We start from the raw sequence: 17,706 nt of genomic DNA on the forward strand, positions 1-17,706 counted from the left end.
CATGAGAAGCGAGTTGCAACTCAGACGCATCACGGGGCTTGGATTCTTCAATTGCACATTCCCTTTTCTATTTCTTTGGAGGCTTTTTTCGCTTCTCTTGCTTCTGTTGTTTATTTCACATATTCATTGTAACCCCTATATTTACTTGTTGTAGGTAGTAGCTGGCGGACGACGCGTGTAAAGAAATTTATCCTATCGAGCGGTTATCACACAGTCTAAAGCGGAATGAGTGAGAATCGTCAACCACCCAATCTTGACCTCTGCACGAAATCTTTCCCACAACATCCCTCCTCCCACGCGAAATGGCATCGCAAAATGAAATCGAAACCGAAATCGCTTTACTCGAACGTCGCCTACACGAGGCAAAAGCCCGCCTAAGCGCACTCAACCCATCATCATCATCATTCCCCCCAAGCAGCACCATCCCGTGTAAGTCATAAAAGCCCCTCAAATCACATTCAAACTCAACTCAACGGGCATCAAAACCAGTCCATCCCCTCCCCTCCTCATCAACGCACTTCCTCCTCCTCCTCTCCGACTCCGCCCTCCCCATCGGCTCCTTCGCCTTCAGCAGCGGCCTCGAGTCCTTCGCCGCGCACAACGCCAGCCCCCGCGGCAGCGGCGCCTCCTTCTCCTCCTTCCTCCCCCTCTCGCTCTCGTCCTACGCGTCCTCGACGCTGCCGTTTGTCCTCGCCGCGCATCGTCGGCCGCAGCATCTCGCGGAACTGGACGACCAGCTCGATGCGGCGGTGATTTGCGCCGTCGGGCGGCGCGCGAGTGTCGCGCAGGGAAGGGCCCTGCTGAGCATATGGGAGCGCTCCTTTAAAGCGACTCTCCTCCCCTCATCCTCATCCTCATCCGGCACAAACGCAAGCAGCGGCAGCGTCTCGCCAGACGCCCTCGTGCTCAGCGACTTCTCCGCCCTCCTCCGCCGCGAAGGCTCAAAGTCGGGCGGCGAGCCTCCCCTCGTCTCGGCCCACCTCGGCCCCCTCTTCGGCGTCATCGCCGCCGTCGTCGGCCTCTCCCTCAGGCAGACGGCCTACGTCTTCATGCTGAGCCACGTCAAGGCGCTCGTCTCCGCCGCCGTCAGGGCAAACATGTTTGGCCCGTACCAGGCGCAGAAGATGCTGGCCAGCGACCATGTCCAGGCGCTCATCAACGCCGTCGTCGAGAGGGAGTGGCACACCCCTGTGGAGGAGGCTGGGCAGAGCGTGCCGGTCATGGATCTCTGGGTTGGGCGGCATGAGCTGCTCTACTCGAGGATATTCAACAGCTGAGGAGGTTCATGCATGCAGTGTCCCTATGTCTTTGTGTGTTTGCATCTCAAACTGGTATCATTATAAACGCTGTACCTATAGAGCAACGAATCCTGCACCCAATCTACAATTTTAGACAGAAATCCAAAGCCAATACCACCAAAGTAACCAAAAAACGCCCGTCTACTCATCGCTATCGCTGTCATATGCGACCAGAGGCCCTGTAGATGCAGGCGTCGCTGGTTTCGATGCCACTGCGACCTTTGCCCTATTCAAGGCCGCCAGAGTGCTACTCGAAAAGACACCCGCGCTCTGCTGGGGCTGCTGCTCTTTCTGCTCCTGTGCTGCTGGGGCTTCTGTTTCTCCAGCACTTCCGTCTTCAATCATGGGGCGTTGCTGGTATTCCACTTCGTATCCTTGCCGTCCAACGGGGTTGACTGCGTTGGGGCCCTGGGCGAAATGAATCTCATCGGGTGCCTCGTAGCCTTCTAAGCCATAACTGCTCTCAATCTTCCTCCGTTTTCGGGCCTCCGGATCTTTGCCCTCAATCTCGGCGACGAATTCGGCTGGTAACGCTCTTCGGATTGCTTCAGCAGCTTGCTCCTCGATCCGTCGCGCTTCGCGAGCTCGCGCCATGGGGTTGGGGTCGGCGGTGGCCCATCGAACGTTTAAGACTTCATCGTGGTCGAGGGATCTAGCACTCGTTAGCACAGCGCTACATCATGGTGCAGGATGGCAGATACATACTGATGCGCCATGGCCTCCTTGGCAAACTCGGCATTTGCCTCGTTCACATAGGTGACGAAGCCAACGCCTCTCTGGTTTAACACACGAACTATCATCAATGGTCAGTACATGCCAAGATCAAAGACGTCGCAGCTGGCTGCGGTACTTACTGCGTTCAATCGGGCCCCATTCAGCAAAGTGACGCGCCACAATCTCCTCAATGTCATCTGTTACGTGTATGCGGCCAATGTAGATGGTTCTGTTCTGGCGCATGAAGCTTCCCACACCGCCCATGTCGTCTCGGTAGTCGGCGAACTTGTCTCTGCCAAAGCAGTCGACATTCGGCGCCGAGACGTCGTAGGGCCCGGGCAGTCGGTGCAGGTACATGCAGTCTGCTCCTCGCGGGCACAGGCCCCTGGCAAAGAACAGGCAGAAGTAGCTTCCGGCCACGCTGTCGGCCTTTGTGTATCCGCTGTCTCGCGCAATGTTGCAGCGCCCCTTCGCCTTCGTCTGCTGGTATGCCTCGTGATCGCCGCCAGCCCATTTGTTGTACCTGGATTGTGTCAGCTGCGCCGTCCTGCTGGGCAATGAAGCGCTCACAAGGCCTGGCGGTACTTACCAAATGTTGAACGTCGTGCCCGTCTGCGGTGGAGGCTCGTTGGTGAATGTGTTCGGATCGACCTGAGGTCTGGCTGGCCGCCTCTTCTTGCGGATGATCTTCTTGACGACCTTCTTCTCTGCAGGAGCCGCGACGTCGCTGTTTGTTGTTGCAAGAGCCGTGCTCGGATTCTCTTCTTCGGCTGCAGGTGCCGTTGCGACACCGTCTTCGTGTTGGTCCGCCATGATTCGGTCGAGTGAGAGACAGATGCTGGTTGTGATCGCGATGACAGAAGCAAGTTTGAAGCAGCAATTTGGTGCAGCTCGACGCGCACAAGGCTGCAGAAAGCATGGTGGCGAAAGCGGAAGGCGGTGGCGCTAGTGCGAATCCCAATTACACAGCAAACGCCCCTCCAAAGTCTTTTGCTCCCGTCTGAGCCAGAGCCCCGCCATTATCAAATCTCAAGGTCGACTTCGAAGCTTCTCGGTTCCCTCACCAAAGGCTCAGCGATATCGATACGTCTCTTACTGGACTCGAGCCCTTTTTTGCTATTCCTCCCCTTCTACTCATATATAGACCGAGACGGTGCTGCCGTCTATAAATAACCGGGCGTCAAGATGGTGAACATTACAGAAAAGATCAAGGAGTGAGTACCTAGACAGTCTACATGAAATGAGAGGCCATGGCTGATGTGTTCTGCAGGATCGAGGAGGAGATGAGAAAAACACAGAGTAAGGTTCTTCTTGAAAGGAAACATCTTGCGACATTCGTCACCTCCCTCTTACAGCCGCGGATGCACCCCCGAGACTCCTGTATAAGTGTGGAAAGCATGTGACGGCGAGACTGAATAGCAGTCATGCGAGGGCGACGGTGCACTTGGCGGGCCACCTACCATGCAATTGAGACGAGATATGCGTCACACGGACATTGCACATGTCCAAGTTTCTGACAACTGACCCGCCAAGTATACCGTCGCCTTGCAGCCATACCCTGCTCTCTGTCATACGCTTGCTTGGTATAAGTCAGGGCGCATCATTGCACTTCATGAGCAATCGTGGTCCCAAGACTGCAAACTATCATCACTTACTCTGTGCCGTTTACAGTCTAGCTAACGGTGTAAACAGAAAACAAAGCCACCGGTATGTCCACGAATAATGCCTTACCCAGGAACCGAGGCTAACAGATGGTCAGAATACCATTTGGGTCTGCTGAAAGGGTAAGTCAGGACAAACGAGGTCTTGGAAGAACAATCTCTGACGGAAGTAGAAAGCTTGCCCGTCTCCGAGCGCAGCTGCTAGAACCAGGCCCCGGAGCTGGCGGCGGCGGCGGCTCAGGATTCGACGTGAGCAAAAGCGGCGACGCCCGAATATCCCTTGTCGGCTTTCCCTCAGTAGGAAAGTCAACGTTCCTCTCCAAAGTCACCAAGACGAAATCCGAAGTAGCGTCATATGCATTCACAACCCTCACGGCCATTCCCGGCGTGCTGGAATATGGCGGCGCCGAGATCCAGCTGCTCGATCTGCCCGGTATCATCGAGGGCGCTTCCGAGGGCAAGGGGCGAGGCCGACAGGTCATCTCCGCCGCCAAGACGAGCGATCTGATCCTCATGGTGCTGGACGCAACGAAACGAGCCGAGCAGAGAGCGCTGCTGGAGGCCGAGTTGGAAGCCGTTGGCATCAGGCTGAATCGCGAGCCCCCGTAAGTGAAAAGAAAGAAAGAACGAGACGGGAGATTCTTGTCTAGGTCCCCCTCTTACCTTGTCTCATTGGTTGACAATTCTTTTAGAAACATCTATCTCAAGGTCAAAACGGCCGGCGGCATGAAAATCACCTTCCAATCACCGCCCAAACGAATCGACGAGAAGATGGTCTACAACATCCTCCGCGACTACAAGATCCTCAACTGCGAAGTCCTCATCCGCGACGAGGACGTCACCGTCGACGACCTCATCGACGTCATCATGAAGGACCACCGCAAGTACATCAAGTGCCTGTACGTCTACAACAAGATCGACAGCGTCTCGCTCGACTTCCTCGACAAGCTCGCCCGCGAGGACCACACCGTCGTCATGAGCTGCGAGCTGGACCTCGGCATCCAGGACGTCGTCGACCGGTGCTGGAAGGAGCTCAACCTCATGCGCATCTACACCAAGCGCAAGGGCGCCGACCCGGACTTTAGCGAGGCGCTGATTGTGCGCAACAACAGCACCATTGAGGACGTGTGCGACAGGATCCATCGCACGCTCAAGGACACGTTCAAGTATGCGCTCGTCTGGGGCGCCAGCGCGAGACACATTCCTCAGAGGGTGGGCTTGGGGCATGTGGTTGCGGATGAGGATGTTGTGTACATTGTGACGGCGTGGAAGGCGTAGATTGCAGCACTAGTAGACCAGCACAAGAATAAGAACTGCGAAGAGGCATTGACGAAACCCTCTTTACACATCTTTAAGACTTTGCTGGCGCAGAAGCATTGATGTGACCCTCACTTCGTATCTGCATCCTCAATCATGGCAGAGTAGAAAAGATGGGAAATATTCATATTGACCTTTTTTCCGGCATCACCTCACCAAGGCATAAGCCGTGGTCCATTCATCCATAAAACGCCAAAAACCACCCTCAAAGACAAATTCCTGCGAGAACCCTCTCTATCCTTCATTCCGACCGAGGTCTCGCGCCAACCCAAAAATCCCACTCAGCCATTACCAAGGCTGATCCTGATCATTTCCCGCCCCCCCCCCTTAGTCTCCCATTTAAGGCGAGGGGGGGAGGAAAGGTCGTTAAAGACAAAGGAAAGGTAAGACGAAAAAAAAGAAAAAGAAACGAAAAGAAACGCAGACGTTATTGTACACAAACAAAGGAGAAGATCCCCGGAATCGGGAATCAGCGAAGCCGCGACTTGAGAACAGGCTCGCTCTGAGCACTTCTAGCACCGAGCGGATTCTCGCCTGGAGCAGCAGCGGCCGCCCTCACGCCAAAGGGATTCTCGCCGTGGAGTTTCTTAGTGCTCGCCTGGGCGAAGAGTGACTTTGGCTTGGCCCTGGAAATGAACAGCTTGTTAGACCTTGCGCTTTCCAACGGGTCTTCATTGTCTCGGCATATATAGGTGATCGTGATCGAAGGGGCTCTAGGGAGCTTCTCTGGTGCAGGGTAGATGTCTGGTTCGGTGATGGATGGGACGTACTTGGTGACTTGCTTGTTGCGCAGCGCCGAGAGCTTTGCCGTGCAGGGACTCATGATTGTGTCAGAGGGTGAAATGTATTGTTTCGTCCTACACCATCAAACCGTCCAACAAAAAGTCAGTCAGTCAGTCAAAAAACGAATTGTCCGACAGGAATAGCAAGTCAAAAGGGGGCTTCGGGGCGTACGGCTCTTGGACAATCCTGGACTGAAACACCTGGCGATGGTACTCCATGCTCTTCACGCCCTTAGCGGGAGCAGCCTGGCCATCGGCAAGAGCGGCGTTGACGTCTCTGTCGCCGAGGATCCTGGGGCCCGACATTGTTTTGCTTTTTTGTATGTGTATCTTCGTTGGGGGAGCTTTGTTCGTGGGGATGGATGCGTTGTCGTCTGTTGGAGAGGGCTGGCGTGGGTTCGTTCGTGCGCGTGTGTGTAGCGTGAAGAGAGTGGCAGCAACTCGATAGTTATCAGGTCGGTTATGGGAGTACGCTGAAAAGAGAAAAGGTAAAGAAGAAGCGAAAGGGTGGAGGGGGGCAACCGTCCGTTTTAACAAAGACACTAAAAGAAGGCGAGAAATGTCAATCTTTCAACAACTTTGATCAGGTACCGAGAGAATTGGGCAGAAAAGAAGAGGAAAACAAAAGGGAGACGAAGAAGAATGACGTCCACGCTCGCCGAGCTTCATTCACGGCACGCAAGCGGAGAAAAAAGGGTAAGTAAACGAATGACGGACGTTGGCTGGGCAACGGTGACCTACTTTTGCCACTTACACAAACGCACCCCTGCAACTATGCCTTGGTATGCATGAAATGTGTGTGGAGTCACGGCAACGGGCACTTGTGGTCGAGTCGAATCAGCGAGAGAATTCAATTCTCGTGGCCTTTGATCGGGTTGGGATGTACCCTGGACTGGGTTGGAAATGGAAAGGGGGAAACAAAGGGTCTGTTTCTGGGGCTGGTGAAGAATTATGTGAGTCAAGGGTGTGGCATCAAGGAGAGCTGGCCATGAGCTGTTGACGGACGGTGTGTTGGAGCTGCTGAAGACGGGATGAAGACAATGACGAGGTATACCCAGGAGAGAGAGACTGGTAAAGTGCAGCCATCGTGCCGCAAATACAAAGTATAGGCCCAATGAACATGTTGTTTAGCTCGTCTGAAAGACTCCCCATATCCTATCCGCTGATATCTGCAATTCATTCCCAGAAGAAATGCTTATTAGGTGCATCTTACAAATTCATAACACGTTAGAAGAACCCGTCACTACAGCTTGGCACTGTGCTTAATCTTGGAGCCGGGCTCGGCAATCTGAGCGCCGTATCGCTTCAGCAGCTCCTGCGTCTTGGCCTTCTGCCACTGGATCTTGGCCGCCGTCTCCTTGCCGCGCTTGTTCTCGTTGCGGCCCATCTGCTGCAGATGCACCTCGTCAGGGCCGTCAGCCAGGCGAAGCGTTCGGATGCCCGCCCACATGTTGGCCAGGGGCGTCTCCTGAGAGACACCGGCGCCGCCGAATGCCTGGACGGCGCGGTCGATGACGGTCAGCGCAGTCTGGGGAATCAGCACCTTGGCCTCGGCAATCTCCTTGAGCGCCTTCTTGGGGCCCTCCTCGTCCATTCTGACGGCCGCGTTGAGCACGATGAGACGCGCCGCGTCGATCTCGATGCGCGACTTGGCGATCCATTCGAGGATGACGCCGTGCTCGCGGAGGAGCTTGCCAAAGGGCTTCTTGCTCTCATCGTTGACTCGCATGAGCATCCAGTCGAGGGCTTGCTCGGCCTAGAATAGTATATGCCATTAGTGGAAAGGAACCATCGGGTATTGATCCAAAGCAGCAGACTCACAGCACCAATGCAGCGCATAGCATGGTGAATGCGCCCCGGCCCCAGCCGGCCCTGGATAATCTCGAAGCCTCTGCCCTCGCCGAGCACCAGGTTCTTGGCCGGAACGCGCACGTTGTTAAAGGTGATGTGGCCGTGGCCGTGGGGGGCGTCGTCGTAGCCGTACACCTTGAGCATCCTCTTAATGGTGATGCCGGGCAGGCCGGCGGGGACCAGAATGACCGACTGCTGCTTGTACGGATCGGCGTTGTTGGGGTCCGACTTGCCCATGACAATGTACAGCTTGCATCGGGGGTCGCCCGCGCCGCTGGACCACCACTTGGAGCCGTTGAGGACGTAGTCGTCGCCGTCGCGCGTGATCTGGAGCTGGATGTTGGTGGCATCCGACGACGCGACCTCGGGCTCCGTCATCAGAAAGGCCGAGCGGATCTTGCCCTCCATCAGGGGCTTGAGCCACTCCTCCTTCTGCGCCGCGTTGCCGTACTTGGCCACCACCTCCATGTTGCCCGTGTCGGGCGCGGAGCAGTTGCACGCCTCCGAGGCGCTGCGCGAGCGGCCCAGCCACTCCGCCATGAGGGCGTACTCGACGTTGGTCCAGCCGGGCGACTCGGCGTAGAAGCCCTTGGGCAGGAACATGTTCCACAGGCCCAGCTTGCGCGCCTTGTCCTTGAGCTCCTCGATGATGGACGGGTGGGTTTCCCACCGGTTATCGCCCTCGCCTATCTGGGCTTCCAGCACGGGATCGGCGCTGAAGGACGCTGTTAGCCATGGGACCGCAGGGCGATGTGTCGTTGAACGTCCAAGGCGTCGTCCGGAGAGAGATGGGGGGGTGCGGCGAGAGCTCACGGAATGCATTCTTCCTCGACGAACTTGGCCACGACATCAATCTTTTGTCGCGCCGCCTCGCCGACGTGCTTTGAAACCTGGAATTAAATCAACCAAGCTGTCAGCCTCAATTCCAGAGTTATATATCTGTACGAGAAGCGCCGGTCAACTGGCAAGTTCTATGATGGCTTACAATGGATGGAATGCGAGCCGACATGGTGACGAAAGCCGGGCTGTATCAAGTAAACCGCGAAGGTAAAGAGAGAGTGGGCTCGAAAGGAAAGATGGATGGAGTCCGAGAGTCTCCCCGCAAATGCTGAGCCCGTCAAGGCATGGAGAAAGTGTGCTGCAATGGGGTGATATTTATCTGACGGCTGTGCCGAGGCGGAGAGTCAACCTGTCGGGCCACGATTCGGTGGAGAGAGTCTGGGGTAAGTCGCAAGCCGAGGTGCAGAGTGGGGGGGGGAGGCGGTTCACCGACCCTGCTGGGCGCCTGGAGCGCTGTAGCTGCGGTGACTTACAGCGGGCGATGGGCTGTTACAGAGCACCAGGCCTCCAGCTGCATCGGAGTTGGAAGAGGATGGATGGATGTCGGGTATTCCAGGGGATCCAATCAATGTAAGTTGATATAGAAAGCGTCATTCAAGTTGATCTTATACCAAGTACCGCGGCCCGCGATCCAACTAGACAGATGCAAGGTCCCATTGATGCAAGATATATAACAAACCAATAGCATGGAATCGCTTCCAGCTACGCATAGAATCTATAGCCCCATAATCCTTGACGACTTAAAGTTAGAGAGGTAGTATGAGATGACCGTATCGAAAGCTCTCCCCTCTCCCCTCTCTTCTCTGCAGCAGCCACCAACTCGGAGCCGAGGCTATAGCTGATGCCATTGCCATTACACCTCCATCATCGACAGTTCCAATCGTCCTCAATCCCTTCGTTTCAAGAAAGGAAAAAAAAAAGGAAATTCAACCCAAAAACAGAGAGAGCAAAGAAAGGATAAGAAAACAAAAAAAGACCAAGAAAAATTACTATCCGCGCAAAACACCAACATGGCTTCGTTCCCCCATACTTCGCTTCCAGACGGGAAATTGTATCGGGTCCATGACCGGGTATGTTGTCTCTGGTTATTCGCGCTCAATCTCTGACGTATCCATCCAATTATCATGTCGTCCTCTTCTCGTTTAGCAGGCGCATCCGTCACGATCGTTGTCGATGTGGATGTTGATCGGGTCGTCAAAGTCGCCGCTGTATTCCTCAGACTCTTCTTGAGCCAAAGCATTCCGAGCAATAACTGCCAACGGTTAGCACACGGGCTGCCATGCAGTCACATCGCAAATCAGGCTTATCATCAGGCTTATCATACCCTCAAATGCTTGGTCAATGTTGATGGCCTCCTTTGCACTCGTCTCAAAGTATGGGATGTCGCCTTTGGATTGGCAGAATGTCATGGCTCGCTTGGTCGAAATCTGCTCGCCTGCTGTGTCAGCCATTTGTATTCATTCATTCGAAGCATGAGCGTCAATTCATACCACTCGCTTGCTCTCCTCCACATCAATCTTGTTTCCAAGAACAACCTGTAGTTCGTAATTAGCCAACAAGTCCACCCCACAGGTGCTGCCGCAACAGCCACTTACAAAAGGGAAGTTCGGGGGGTCTCTCGGCGAAGCCTGGATCAGGAACTCGTCTCGCCAGCTGTCCAGGGCCTCGAAACTCTTGGAGTTGTTGACGTCGTACACCAGAACGCAGCAGTCGGCTCCTCTGTAAAACGCGACGCCCAGCGACTGAAATCGCTCCTGTCCGGCGGTATCCCAGAGCTGGCCAGAGCATCAGTACCACGGCCTTCCCATCTTTGCTATGCCCTCAAACACCTCATACCTGCATGGTGACCTGTCGGTCGTCCACTAGAACCTCCCGCGTTAAGAAGTCGGCGCCAATGGTCGCCTTGTAGCTTGCGCTGAACTTTTTGTTGACCTAGAAAAGAGGCGAACATCACGTCGTCGGTCAGTCGTCGCAGGCCTTTGGTGATGGATAGAAGTCGCAGTGGTCATACATATTGATTCATCAAGCTCGTCTTTCCCACACCGCTATCTCCAAGGATGATGACCTATCAAGACGAGCATCTTTAGCATCGTATTCAAGCAGCGCGGCGCTGGTGCTCGGGCTCCTGTACCTTGAGAAGGACCTTCTTGTTGCGCGAAGACATCGTGACTGATCGTGGTTACGCTCGCCGTTCGAATGACGTGATGGAGACGATACAGCGCAAAGCCACAGCGAGCGGAGGCGGCCTCGTTCGGATGCTGCTGCCCGCAAAGATGGAACAAAGGATATCGAAAAAGAGAGCCTCCGCCTTCTTCAGAGAAACCAGAAAGGCCCAAAAGTGGCAGACGTCACGAGACTTTGTGGATGTTGATGGAGGTGAGGCTTCAGTGACGAGGCTGGCTAAGGTCTGGATTTGTTGACGGCGGGCAGCGATTGCCTTCTAGCGCCCACCCAACGGTACCTATTTGTAGGTACCTAGCCCGGCCCACCTTGATATCAAGTGTCGTAATAGCGCGATAAGCCGCTGGAGGTTTAGCGCTTGGCTGCATCTGGACTAGCGCCATGCATAACTGTAACCTCCGCATGAGCAGCCCGTAACTGATCATCTGTGCGGCTCCACGTGATAAAGTACCGCGTGGCGGGAGACACGCCGAAGAGGTACTTTCCCAGCTTGGTTGTATGTCATCTCATATCGCTTGTCACTTCAAGGTTACCCAACGAAAACATGCCTCTGCTTCTCCTTCAGCATCGCCAGTAAACCAGCGCTTTCGCATACTGCAATTGCCATCTGCTGACCGCGCTGATGGCCCTGGAGAACTCACCGGCGCTTTGCCATGGCGGATGATGACCTGCTCGAAAAGGTTCACAGCCTGAGCGACCTGGAGCTGGCCCTCCTGCTGTGTCTCGTCAATCGGGAGCATGTCTTGATTAGCACTCCGCCAGCCGCCATTGACGACTTGGTGCAGGAGCTCCAGCTGGTATGTAGCAAGCTATTTTACTCGATTTACTCGTCTCTCTCTTCATCTGTCGTTCTAACGGTGGTTACCTTACGCAGATAGCAAGCAAGACGTTCAACCTCCAATCGGTCGTCGTAAACTGCCACCCATCCACCACGCTCGAAGACTTCGCCTCGGCTCTCCTCCTCCAACCCCAGCAGCCTCCCACCCTCACCTTGACGACGCCCTCCCGCTCCGCCTCGCCCTTTGCGCGAGGGGACTCGTACTTTGCGCTCAACCCGCATCCGGGCTACCAACACCGCTCCTCCACACCGCTCAGCCCCCGTACCACCACTCCTTTCTCGACCGCTCCCCAGATCGCCCACTTCGTCATCGCAAAGAACCTCGATCGCGCCCCGAGGGTCGTCCAGATCCAGGCGCTTGAGCTGCTGCGCACGCGGCGCATCTTCACGCGCACGTCCGTTCAGGCCGCGCCGAAGCAGTTTGTCTTTGTGCCCGTCTTGGGAGCTGCGAGCGGTGGTGAGGCGCATGTTACGGCGCATCTGAATGACTTCTTTTCGGTTGCGCATTGGCATAACCCGGAGGATGGCTATGTCAACCTCGACGAAGCTGAAGGCCGCCCCGATGCCGAGGACGAGACGGCGTCCACGGAGAGCGTGGTGAAGAAGGACACGACGCCCTCAACAGCCCTGATATCAGACATTGTAAGCTTGATATTCCGTTCTTCTTGAGCTCCAGTAGAGTATGCTAACATGCAGCTCCAAGGAAATCAGCCACCTCGCAAAGCTCAGTCAGGAAGTCCAGATGGATGTGGACATCCTCCGATACCAGATGAACATCGTCTCATTCCTACGTATGCATCGCGCTGTCGCAGGCGGCATCTCCCCCGCGGCGACAAAGCATCTGCACCAGCTGGTCAAGAGTCTCGCCCCTTTACACAAGCTAGACTTTGTGACTCCTGCCCTTGTCGGGCTGGCTGTGAGGAAGGTCTACCTCCACCGGATACGCATCACCGAGCCCGAAAAGGAGAGGAGCATGCAATGGGGGAGCCAGCTCGAGGCTGTGGAAGCCTTGCTGGAAGATGTAGGCCCCGAGGAAGTGATTGAAGAGGTTCTGGAGATGGTCACCGCGCCTCCTTGATATTATTCTTTCTATAAGCTCTATGCTGTTTCTTCAAAGCTTGTCGACAAACGCAAAAAGACAAGCTTCATGATATCCTAACTGTTCTAATGATATAAGTTAGAAGAATCCCGAATACCAATTGCATTTCGGCACCGCATCTAAATGTGCCATACCCAAGCCTCATAACCCGCCCAACGGTGTACATTGTCACACAAGGACTATGCTTTGCGATGTGAAAAAAACACGCGATTCTAGCATACCACGATTTGAATGTCATTAACCCCCTATAGTTCATAAAAACGGCTGGGTGCAGTCAAAAAGGCTCTCTATGAAACCTCCTTGATCTTGCACGTCCAGCCCGAGCCAGGAGCCAAAAGGGGCAGACTAGAAGCACAATGTTAGCCCGTGTCAACGNAAAAAAAAAAAAAAAAAAAAAAAAAAAAAAAAAAAAAAAAAAAAAAAAAAAAAAAAAAGGAGAGAAGGGCGGATATCCTTACCTAGCTCCGAGGCACCAGCCCAGCTCATTCCCCTTGATCTTCTTCGCGACCTTGACCTCGCGGTCAATAGGCATCTCATAACCGGTGTGCAGCAAAGCCATCATAAAGTTCAGATCCAAGCAGTGCTCGGGCCGGTCCTCGAGCTCCTCCAGCGCACCAGGGACGCTGGAGAAGACGTCCCAGGCCTCCTTGCCGGCGCACACCTTCTGGGTAAGGTCGTGCATCTCGCGGAGCGTGAAGGAGTCGGGCATGCCAAGGGGCTTGGTGCGGTCGTAAAAGTACGAGAAGATGTAGACGTCCTCCTTGGCAAACGTCTTGGCCAGCGGCGGCTGGTGGACGCCGTTGAAGGAGCAGGGGGCAAGGGCGCACTCGGCGTCCTTCTTGAGGATCTTCTCGGCGAGGTTCCGGCATTGAGCGGGGGAGGACTGGGAGGGGCCGGTGAAGTTGAAGCTGCGGGCCTCGCCGCCGTTGACCTCGACGTCAATCTGCTTGGTGGTGCCGGGGGCGATGCAAGGGTGCACAATGGGCGCGTTCATCCAGGTCTGGTCGTCGCCCTTGGCCTTGGCCAAGTCGTCAATCAGGGCCGAGTGGAGGGCCTTCCGAGCGGACATTAAGCCGTAGCCCAGGTGAGAGTGCTGGTACAGGTCGAACTTGTGGCCGCCAAAGTCGAGCTCGTACTTGTGGTCGCCGGGAGCCAGCTTCTCGGGCATGCCTCCGTCCGCAGCTTCCTTAAAGGTGGGCTCGAAGACGATCTGGGTTGAGCCGCCACCGAGATCGAAGACAGCCGCCGTCTCGCTCTTGTCGGGGCCGCCAATCTTGCCCAGGAGGTAGTTGGTGGTGATCCAGGCATACACGCCCTCGTCCGAGCCGTCCATGATGGCAACGCCGTTCTGCTCCGCGGACACGACCGGGAAGGGGTAGTCCTGCTCCAGGTGGCGTCTGACCTCGGCCAGAATGGCGTCGGCCAGTTCCTTGCCAATCAATCGCAGGCCGGCGGTGGCCTTGACGGCAACGGGGGAGCATTTCTTGAGCGCATCGGGGACGTGTTCCATGGCAACAGCCATCAACGGGTCGAGGCTCTTGGCCGCGGCCGCGGGGTCGTTCTTAAAGGCGCTCAGGCCGCCGACGGACTTCTCGGTCATCTTGAACTCCTCCTTCTCCAGCTCGGGGATGGGGCCGCAGTTGTTGAACTTGTAGACGTGGATTCGCGAGCCCGTGCTGCCGGCGTCGATCATCAGGACATACTGGACGATGGGCTTGTCCTTGGAGTACGACTTGGAGCACTTGTCGGTACCGTACGAAGAATCGGCGGGGGCCTGGCCGCTGTTGGGAGCGCCATTGCCAGCAGCGGCAGCACCGTGGTTAGCAGGGGGAGCGTTGGGAGCAGGGACGCTGTCGGCGGCGGATTTGATGTCGGAGGCTTCGCCCAGAGGGCTCTTGTTGTAGACCTCGACTCCGGTGGGCGAGAGCCAGTAGAACAGGCACATGAGGATCAGGACCAGCGCGCCGGTCTTGAGCCATCGCGACTTCTGCGCCTGCGACAGCATGGTGTCTTTCATGCTGGCGAGAAGGCCCTGTTTTCTTCGCTGGCTGGGCAGGTATCGATCTGTTTTTTCGTGAGGGTCGTGGGCCGCGTGTTTGGTGGTCAGCGACACGGAATTTCTCCTCATCAGGCCGCGGGGCGATCAATGAGAGACGCCGCAACGCATGAACGAGAGGCGAGGAGAAGAAGAAGAAGGCAGCCAAAAGGAAGGACGGGAATGAATGAAGAAGAAAACAAGCTGGATGGTGGGACGCGAGACGGCACACAGTTACATTGATTCGAACAAGGCGGACATGGGCCAAAGGCGTGGAAACGAATCTGGAGGGGGGAAAAAGGAGTCCGAGCAGCAAATCGCCTCTGGGGGTGTGGAGGGACCGCGCAAGGCACGCAAGTACCGACTGGCGCTGGCTTGTATGCGGCGGTACATTGCCCATCCACTGGCCACCTGTGCTGTGGATTAGCCGAAGCGGCGCGATAGACGATGGGCGGCTCCAGCGAATCAGCAAATCGCCACATTTGCCATCCAATCCATTCCAGGGCCCCTGAAATCCGCCCCTGGATGATGCGTCAGTGGGCCGTTTTTAGCGACGCCGCCATCTATGGCAGTCGCTGCAGGGTAGGTGAGCGTCGAGTCGAGTGTCCAGTTGGCAGGATGAGGGCGTGATGGGATTGACGAGGACTTAGAATGGCATCCTGAACAAACTCTGATGCAAAATCGAACAAGCTGTTGTTGAGGTTACCGAATAAGTCTTCTATTTCTGTCGCTCAGCGTTGACGCAGCGCCGTCTGGATGCTTCCGGGCTGGGGGGGGGTGGCGGAGTTTGTGCCCCGAATTCCGACTCCTGGGCCGTTGCTGAAGCCTCATCAATGCGTAAACCATCTGCTGCCTTGACGTCCGTTAGATAGACGTCTTCAACTCAGACCTATCCTCATACCTACTCCGTAATTTTCTAAGAACGACCCATACCTTGGTACTGAGACAGTCAGTCAAGTCGCCTCAAACACGAACACTACTTGCCTCAACAGCATCGTTTGACGTCACGAGCTGCCCTCGCATCAAGCCGGACAGACATGGACGTCCATCTTCTTGTATACGACCTCTCCCGCGGCTTGGCCCGCCAAATGTCCATGGGTCTCTTAGGCTTCCAACTCGACGCCATCTATCACACCTCAATCGAGCTTCAGGGCCGCGAGTACGTCTACGATGGTGGCATCATCTCCATCGTGCCAGGCACTTCACATCTGGGCCAGCCTATGGAGAGGTTGTACCTCGGCAAGACGAACCTCCCCATGGACGTGATAGAAGACTATCTGGACTCGATACGGTCTGTCTTTACGGTAGAGGTATGATGGCATAGCTATCAGCTCTTCTTCTCATGCAGAAAAGCAATTGCTGACTGGAACGAACAGGCATATGACTTGTTCCGCCACAACTGCAACAACTTCACCGATGCATTTTCCAACTTCCTCCTCGGCAAGGGCATCCCGAGCCACATCTCACAGATGCCACAAGCAGTTCTCGACTCGCCGTTTGGACGCATGCTGATGCCGCAGCTCACCCAAGGCGTCAACGCCAGCAGGCAGAACGGCTCCATCCTGGGGCTGCAGCAGAGTGCTCAGCCAACCGCGCCCATCAAGGCGGCCTCATCAGTCAGGAATGTGACCAGTCAATCGGAGCTGACAGCTCTACTGGATCATGCAAAGGGGTCCTGCGCAGTCGTCTTTTTTACTTCGGCCACTTGCGCTCCGTGCAAGATGCTTTATCCGTTGTACGACGAACTAGCCGAGGAGTTCGCCGGCAAGGCAACCTTCATCAAGATTGATATTGCGCAGCCCCAAGCCAGCTTGGTCGCCAGTCAGTATTCGATCAGTGCAACTCCCACGTTCATCACTTTCCTCAAGGGACAGCAAGAGAATAGATGGTCTGGCGCAGACCCGGCTGCTCTGCGGGGGAATGTCCAGCTGCTGGTACAGATGGCACATGTCCGCCATCCCCATGAGATGCTCCGTCTCCCCACGTTTGCCAATCCGAGTACAAAGCCTGTTCTGTTTACCAAGCTACCGCCGATGCAGAAGCTGGTAGCCAAGATGGGAGAGGAGATGGCTAGCAAGCCCGAAGTACAGCAGCTCAAGCAATTCATCGAGGACCGCGCCAAGGGCGAGGCTCTGGATGCGGTGCTGCCAAACATGGGACACATGGCCGCTTTTCTGCAGGAATCAGCCGCAAAGCTACCCGTGGAACTCTTGTTCACCATTGTTGACCTTTTGCGGTGTGCTCTCCTCGACCCCCGAGTCAGCGGGTATTTTGCCGAAGAGACGGCACACAAGACGGTTGTGACCATTCTCGATGCCGTCAACAAGCAGAGCGAGTGCCCATACGCGTTACGCCTTGTGACGTTGCAGATGGCGTGCAACCTCTTCTCCACTCCGCTGTTCCCGGACGAAATCCTGCGAAACGAACATCTTCGGGCACCGATTACGGCGCTGATATCGAGCAGTTTTCTCGACGATAGTCATAGCAATACTCGCGTGGCGGCATCCTCCCTCCTGTTCAACATAGCCTTGGCAGACCGCAAAGCAAAGCTTGGCGAGGCTGGATCAAGGTTACCAGACGAGCACCTCATCGAGCTCGCAGCATCTGTGGTGGAGGCAATCGCCCAGGAGGAGGCGTCGGCGGAAGCTCTCCAGGGCATGCTGTCGGCACTGGGCCACCTGGTCTACTATACGCCCCCCGACGGAGAGCTTGCCGACCTTCTCCGGGCGTTGGATGCCGAGGGGACGGTCTTAGCGAAGAAGAAGACTTTTCCCAACGAGGCGCTGATTGCGGAAGTGGGAGGCGAGCTGCTTGGGAAGGGCCTCAAGGCAGAGTCGGGGTGATGAAACTATTTGGCTTTTGTGACGATGACACGATATTGTTTATACAATGGCTACCTGTGATTATAGACTGCACATTCATATAGTACTAACACACTCTCATGATATCCGTACATGTACTCATTACTACCCTCATCGTAACGTTTTCCTTCAATCGCACTCGATGTCGCTTCCGTTGTACATCTGAGCATGCCGTGGGCCCTGGCTAGAAGATACTTTGGTACCTGTCAATCTCTGCAAAACATCCAGC

General features: G+C 55.5%; 9 protein-coding genes across 9 annotated transcripts; 4 read left to right on the plus strand and 5 right to left on the minus strand.

Annotated features, from left to right (window-relative positions):
- Window positions 1-302: 302 nt before the first annotated feature.
- Window positions 303-1,277, plus strand: CCMA1212_003930 (uncharacterized protein; the record flags this gene model as incomplete). Its single annotated transcript, XM_073701258.1, has 2 exons — window positions 303-429; window positions 490-1,277. 2 exons carry the CDS (start codon window positions 303-305, stop codon window positions 1,275-1,277), a joined length of 915 nt encoding a protein of 304 aa, XP_073560329.1.
- A 162-nt stretch (window positions 1,278-1,439) lies between these two features.
- Window positions 1,440-2,850, minus strand: CCMA1212_003931 (Pre-mRNA-splicing factor CWC2; the record flags this gene model as incomplete). Its single annotated transcript, XM_073701259.1, has 4 exons — window positions 2,602-2,850; window positions 2,153-2,535; window positions 2,004-2,091; window positions 1,440-1,950 (listed from the first exon to the last, which is right to left on the minus strand). The coding sequence occupies exons 1-4, from the start codon at window positions 2,823-2,825 to the stop codon at window positions 1,440-1,442; spliced, it is 1,206 nt and encodes a 401-aa protein (XP_073560328.1). The 5' UTR covers window positions 2,826-2,850.
- A 347-nt stretch (window positions 2,851-3,197) lies between these two features.
- Window positions 3,198-4,951, plus strand: CCMA1212_003932 (Ribosome-interacting GTPase 2; the record flags this gene model as incomplete). The annotated part of the gene is made up of 5 exons (XM_073701260.1): window positions 3,198-3,226; window positions 3,283-3,311; window positions 3,748-3,796; window positions 3,847-4,278; window positions 4,366-4,951. 5 exons carry the CDS (start codon window positions 3,198-3,200, stop codon window positions 4,949-4,951), a joined length of 1,125 nt encoding a protein of 374 aa, XP_073560331.1.
- Window positions 4,952-5,459: 508 nt separating this feature from the next.
- On the minus strand, window positions 5,460-6,078 carry CCMA1212_003933 (uncharacterized protein; the record flags this gene model as incomplete). The annotated part of the gene is made up of 2 exons (XM_073701261.1): window positions 5,460-5,847; window positions 5,945-6,078. 2 exons carry the CDS (start codon window positions 6,076-6,078, stop codon window positions 5,460-5,462), a joined length of 522 nt encoding a protein of 173 aa, XP_073560330.1.
- A 937-nt stretch (window positions 6,079-7,015) lies between these two features.
- Window positions 7,016-8,648, minus strand: CCMA1212_003934 (putative acyl-CoA dehydrogenase IBR3; the record flags this gene model as incomplete). Its single annotated transcript, XM_073701262.1, has 4 exons — window positions 8,609-8,648; window positions 8,437-8,513; window positions 7,594-8,338; window positions 7,016-7,528 (listed from the first exon to the last, which is right to left on the minus strand). Exons 1-4 carry the CDS (start codon window positions 8,630-8,632, stop codon window positions 7,016-7,018), a joined length of 1,359 nt encoding a protein of 452 aa, XP_073560325.1. The 5' UTR covers window positions 8,633-8,648.
- A 957-nt stretch (window positions 8,649-9,605) lies between these two features.
- On the minus strand, window positions 9,606-10,627 carry CCMA1212_003935 (uncharacterized protein; the record flags this gene model as incomplete). The annotated part of the gene is made up of 7 exons (XM_073701263.1): window positions 9,606-9,715; window positions 9,788-9,890; window positions 9,954-9,998; window positions 10,059-10,238; window positions 10,300-10,395; window positions 10,475-10,528; window positions 10,595-10,627. 7 exons carry the CDS (start codon window positions 10,625-10,627, stop codon window positions 9,606-9,608), a joined length of 621 nt encoding a protein of 206 aa, XP_073560324.1.
- A 670-nt stretch (window positions 10,628-11,297) lies between these two features.
- Window positions 11,298-12,560, plus strand: CCMA1212_003936 (uncharacterized protein; the record flags this gene model as incomplete). Its single annotated transcript, XM_073701264.1, has 3 exons — window positions 11,298-11,441; window positions 11,519-12,124; window positions 12,186-12,560. 3 exons carry the CDS (start codon window positions 11,298-11,300, stop codon window positions 12,558-12,560), a joined length of 1,125 nt encoding a protein of 374 aa, XP_073560327.1.
- A 308-nt stretch (window positions 12,561-12,868) lies between these two features.
- On the minus strand, window positions 12,869-14,709 carry CCMA1212_003937 (putative guanosine-diphosphatase; the record flags this gene model as incomplete). The annotated part of the gene is made up of 2 exons (XM_073701265.1): window positions 12,869-12,926; window positions 13,040-14,709. The coding sequence occupies 2 exons, from the start codon at window positions 14,707-14,709 to the stop codon at window positions 12,869-12,871; spliced, it is 1,728 nt and encodes a 575-aa protein (XP_073560326.1).
- Window positions 14,710-15,653: 944 nt separating this feature from the next.
- CCMA1212_003938 (Desumoylating isopeptidase 1) lies at window positions 15,654-17,459 on the plus strand (the record flags this gene model as incomplete). Its single annotated transcript, XM_073701266.1, has 2 exons — window positions 15,654-15,926; window positions 15,993-17,459. The coding sequence occupies 2 exons, from the start codon at window positions 15,654-15,656 to the stop codon at window positions 17,457-17,459; spliced, it is 1,740 nt and encodes a 579-aa protein (XP_073560323.1).
- Window positions 17,460-17,706: the final 247 nt, after the last annotated feature.

This window comes from Trichoderma ghanense (genome assembly GCF_004382785.1).
Source record: "Trichoderma ghanense strain CCMA-1212 chromosome Unknown scaffold_3, whole genome shotgun sequence".
Lineage (NCBI taxonomy): Eukaryota > Fungi > Ascomycota > Sordariomycetes > Hypocreales > Hypocreaceae > Trichoderma > Trichoderma ghanense.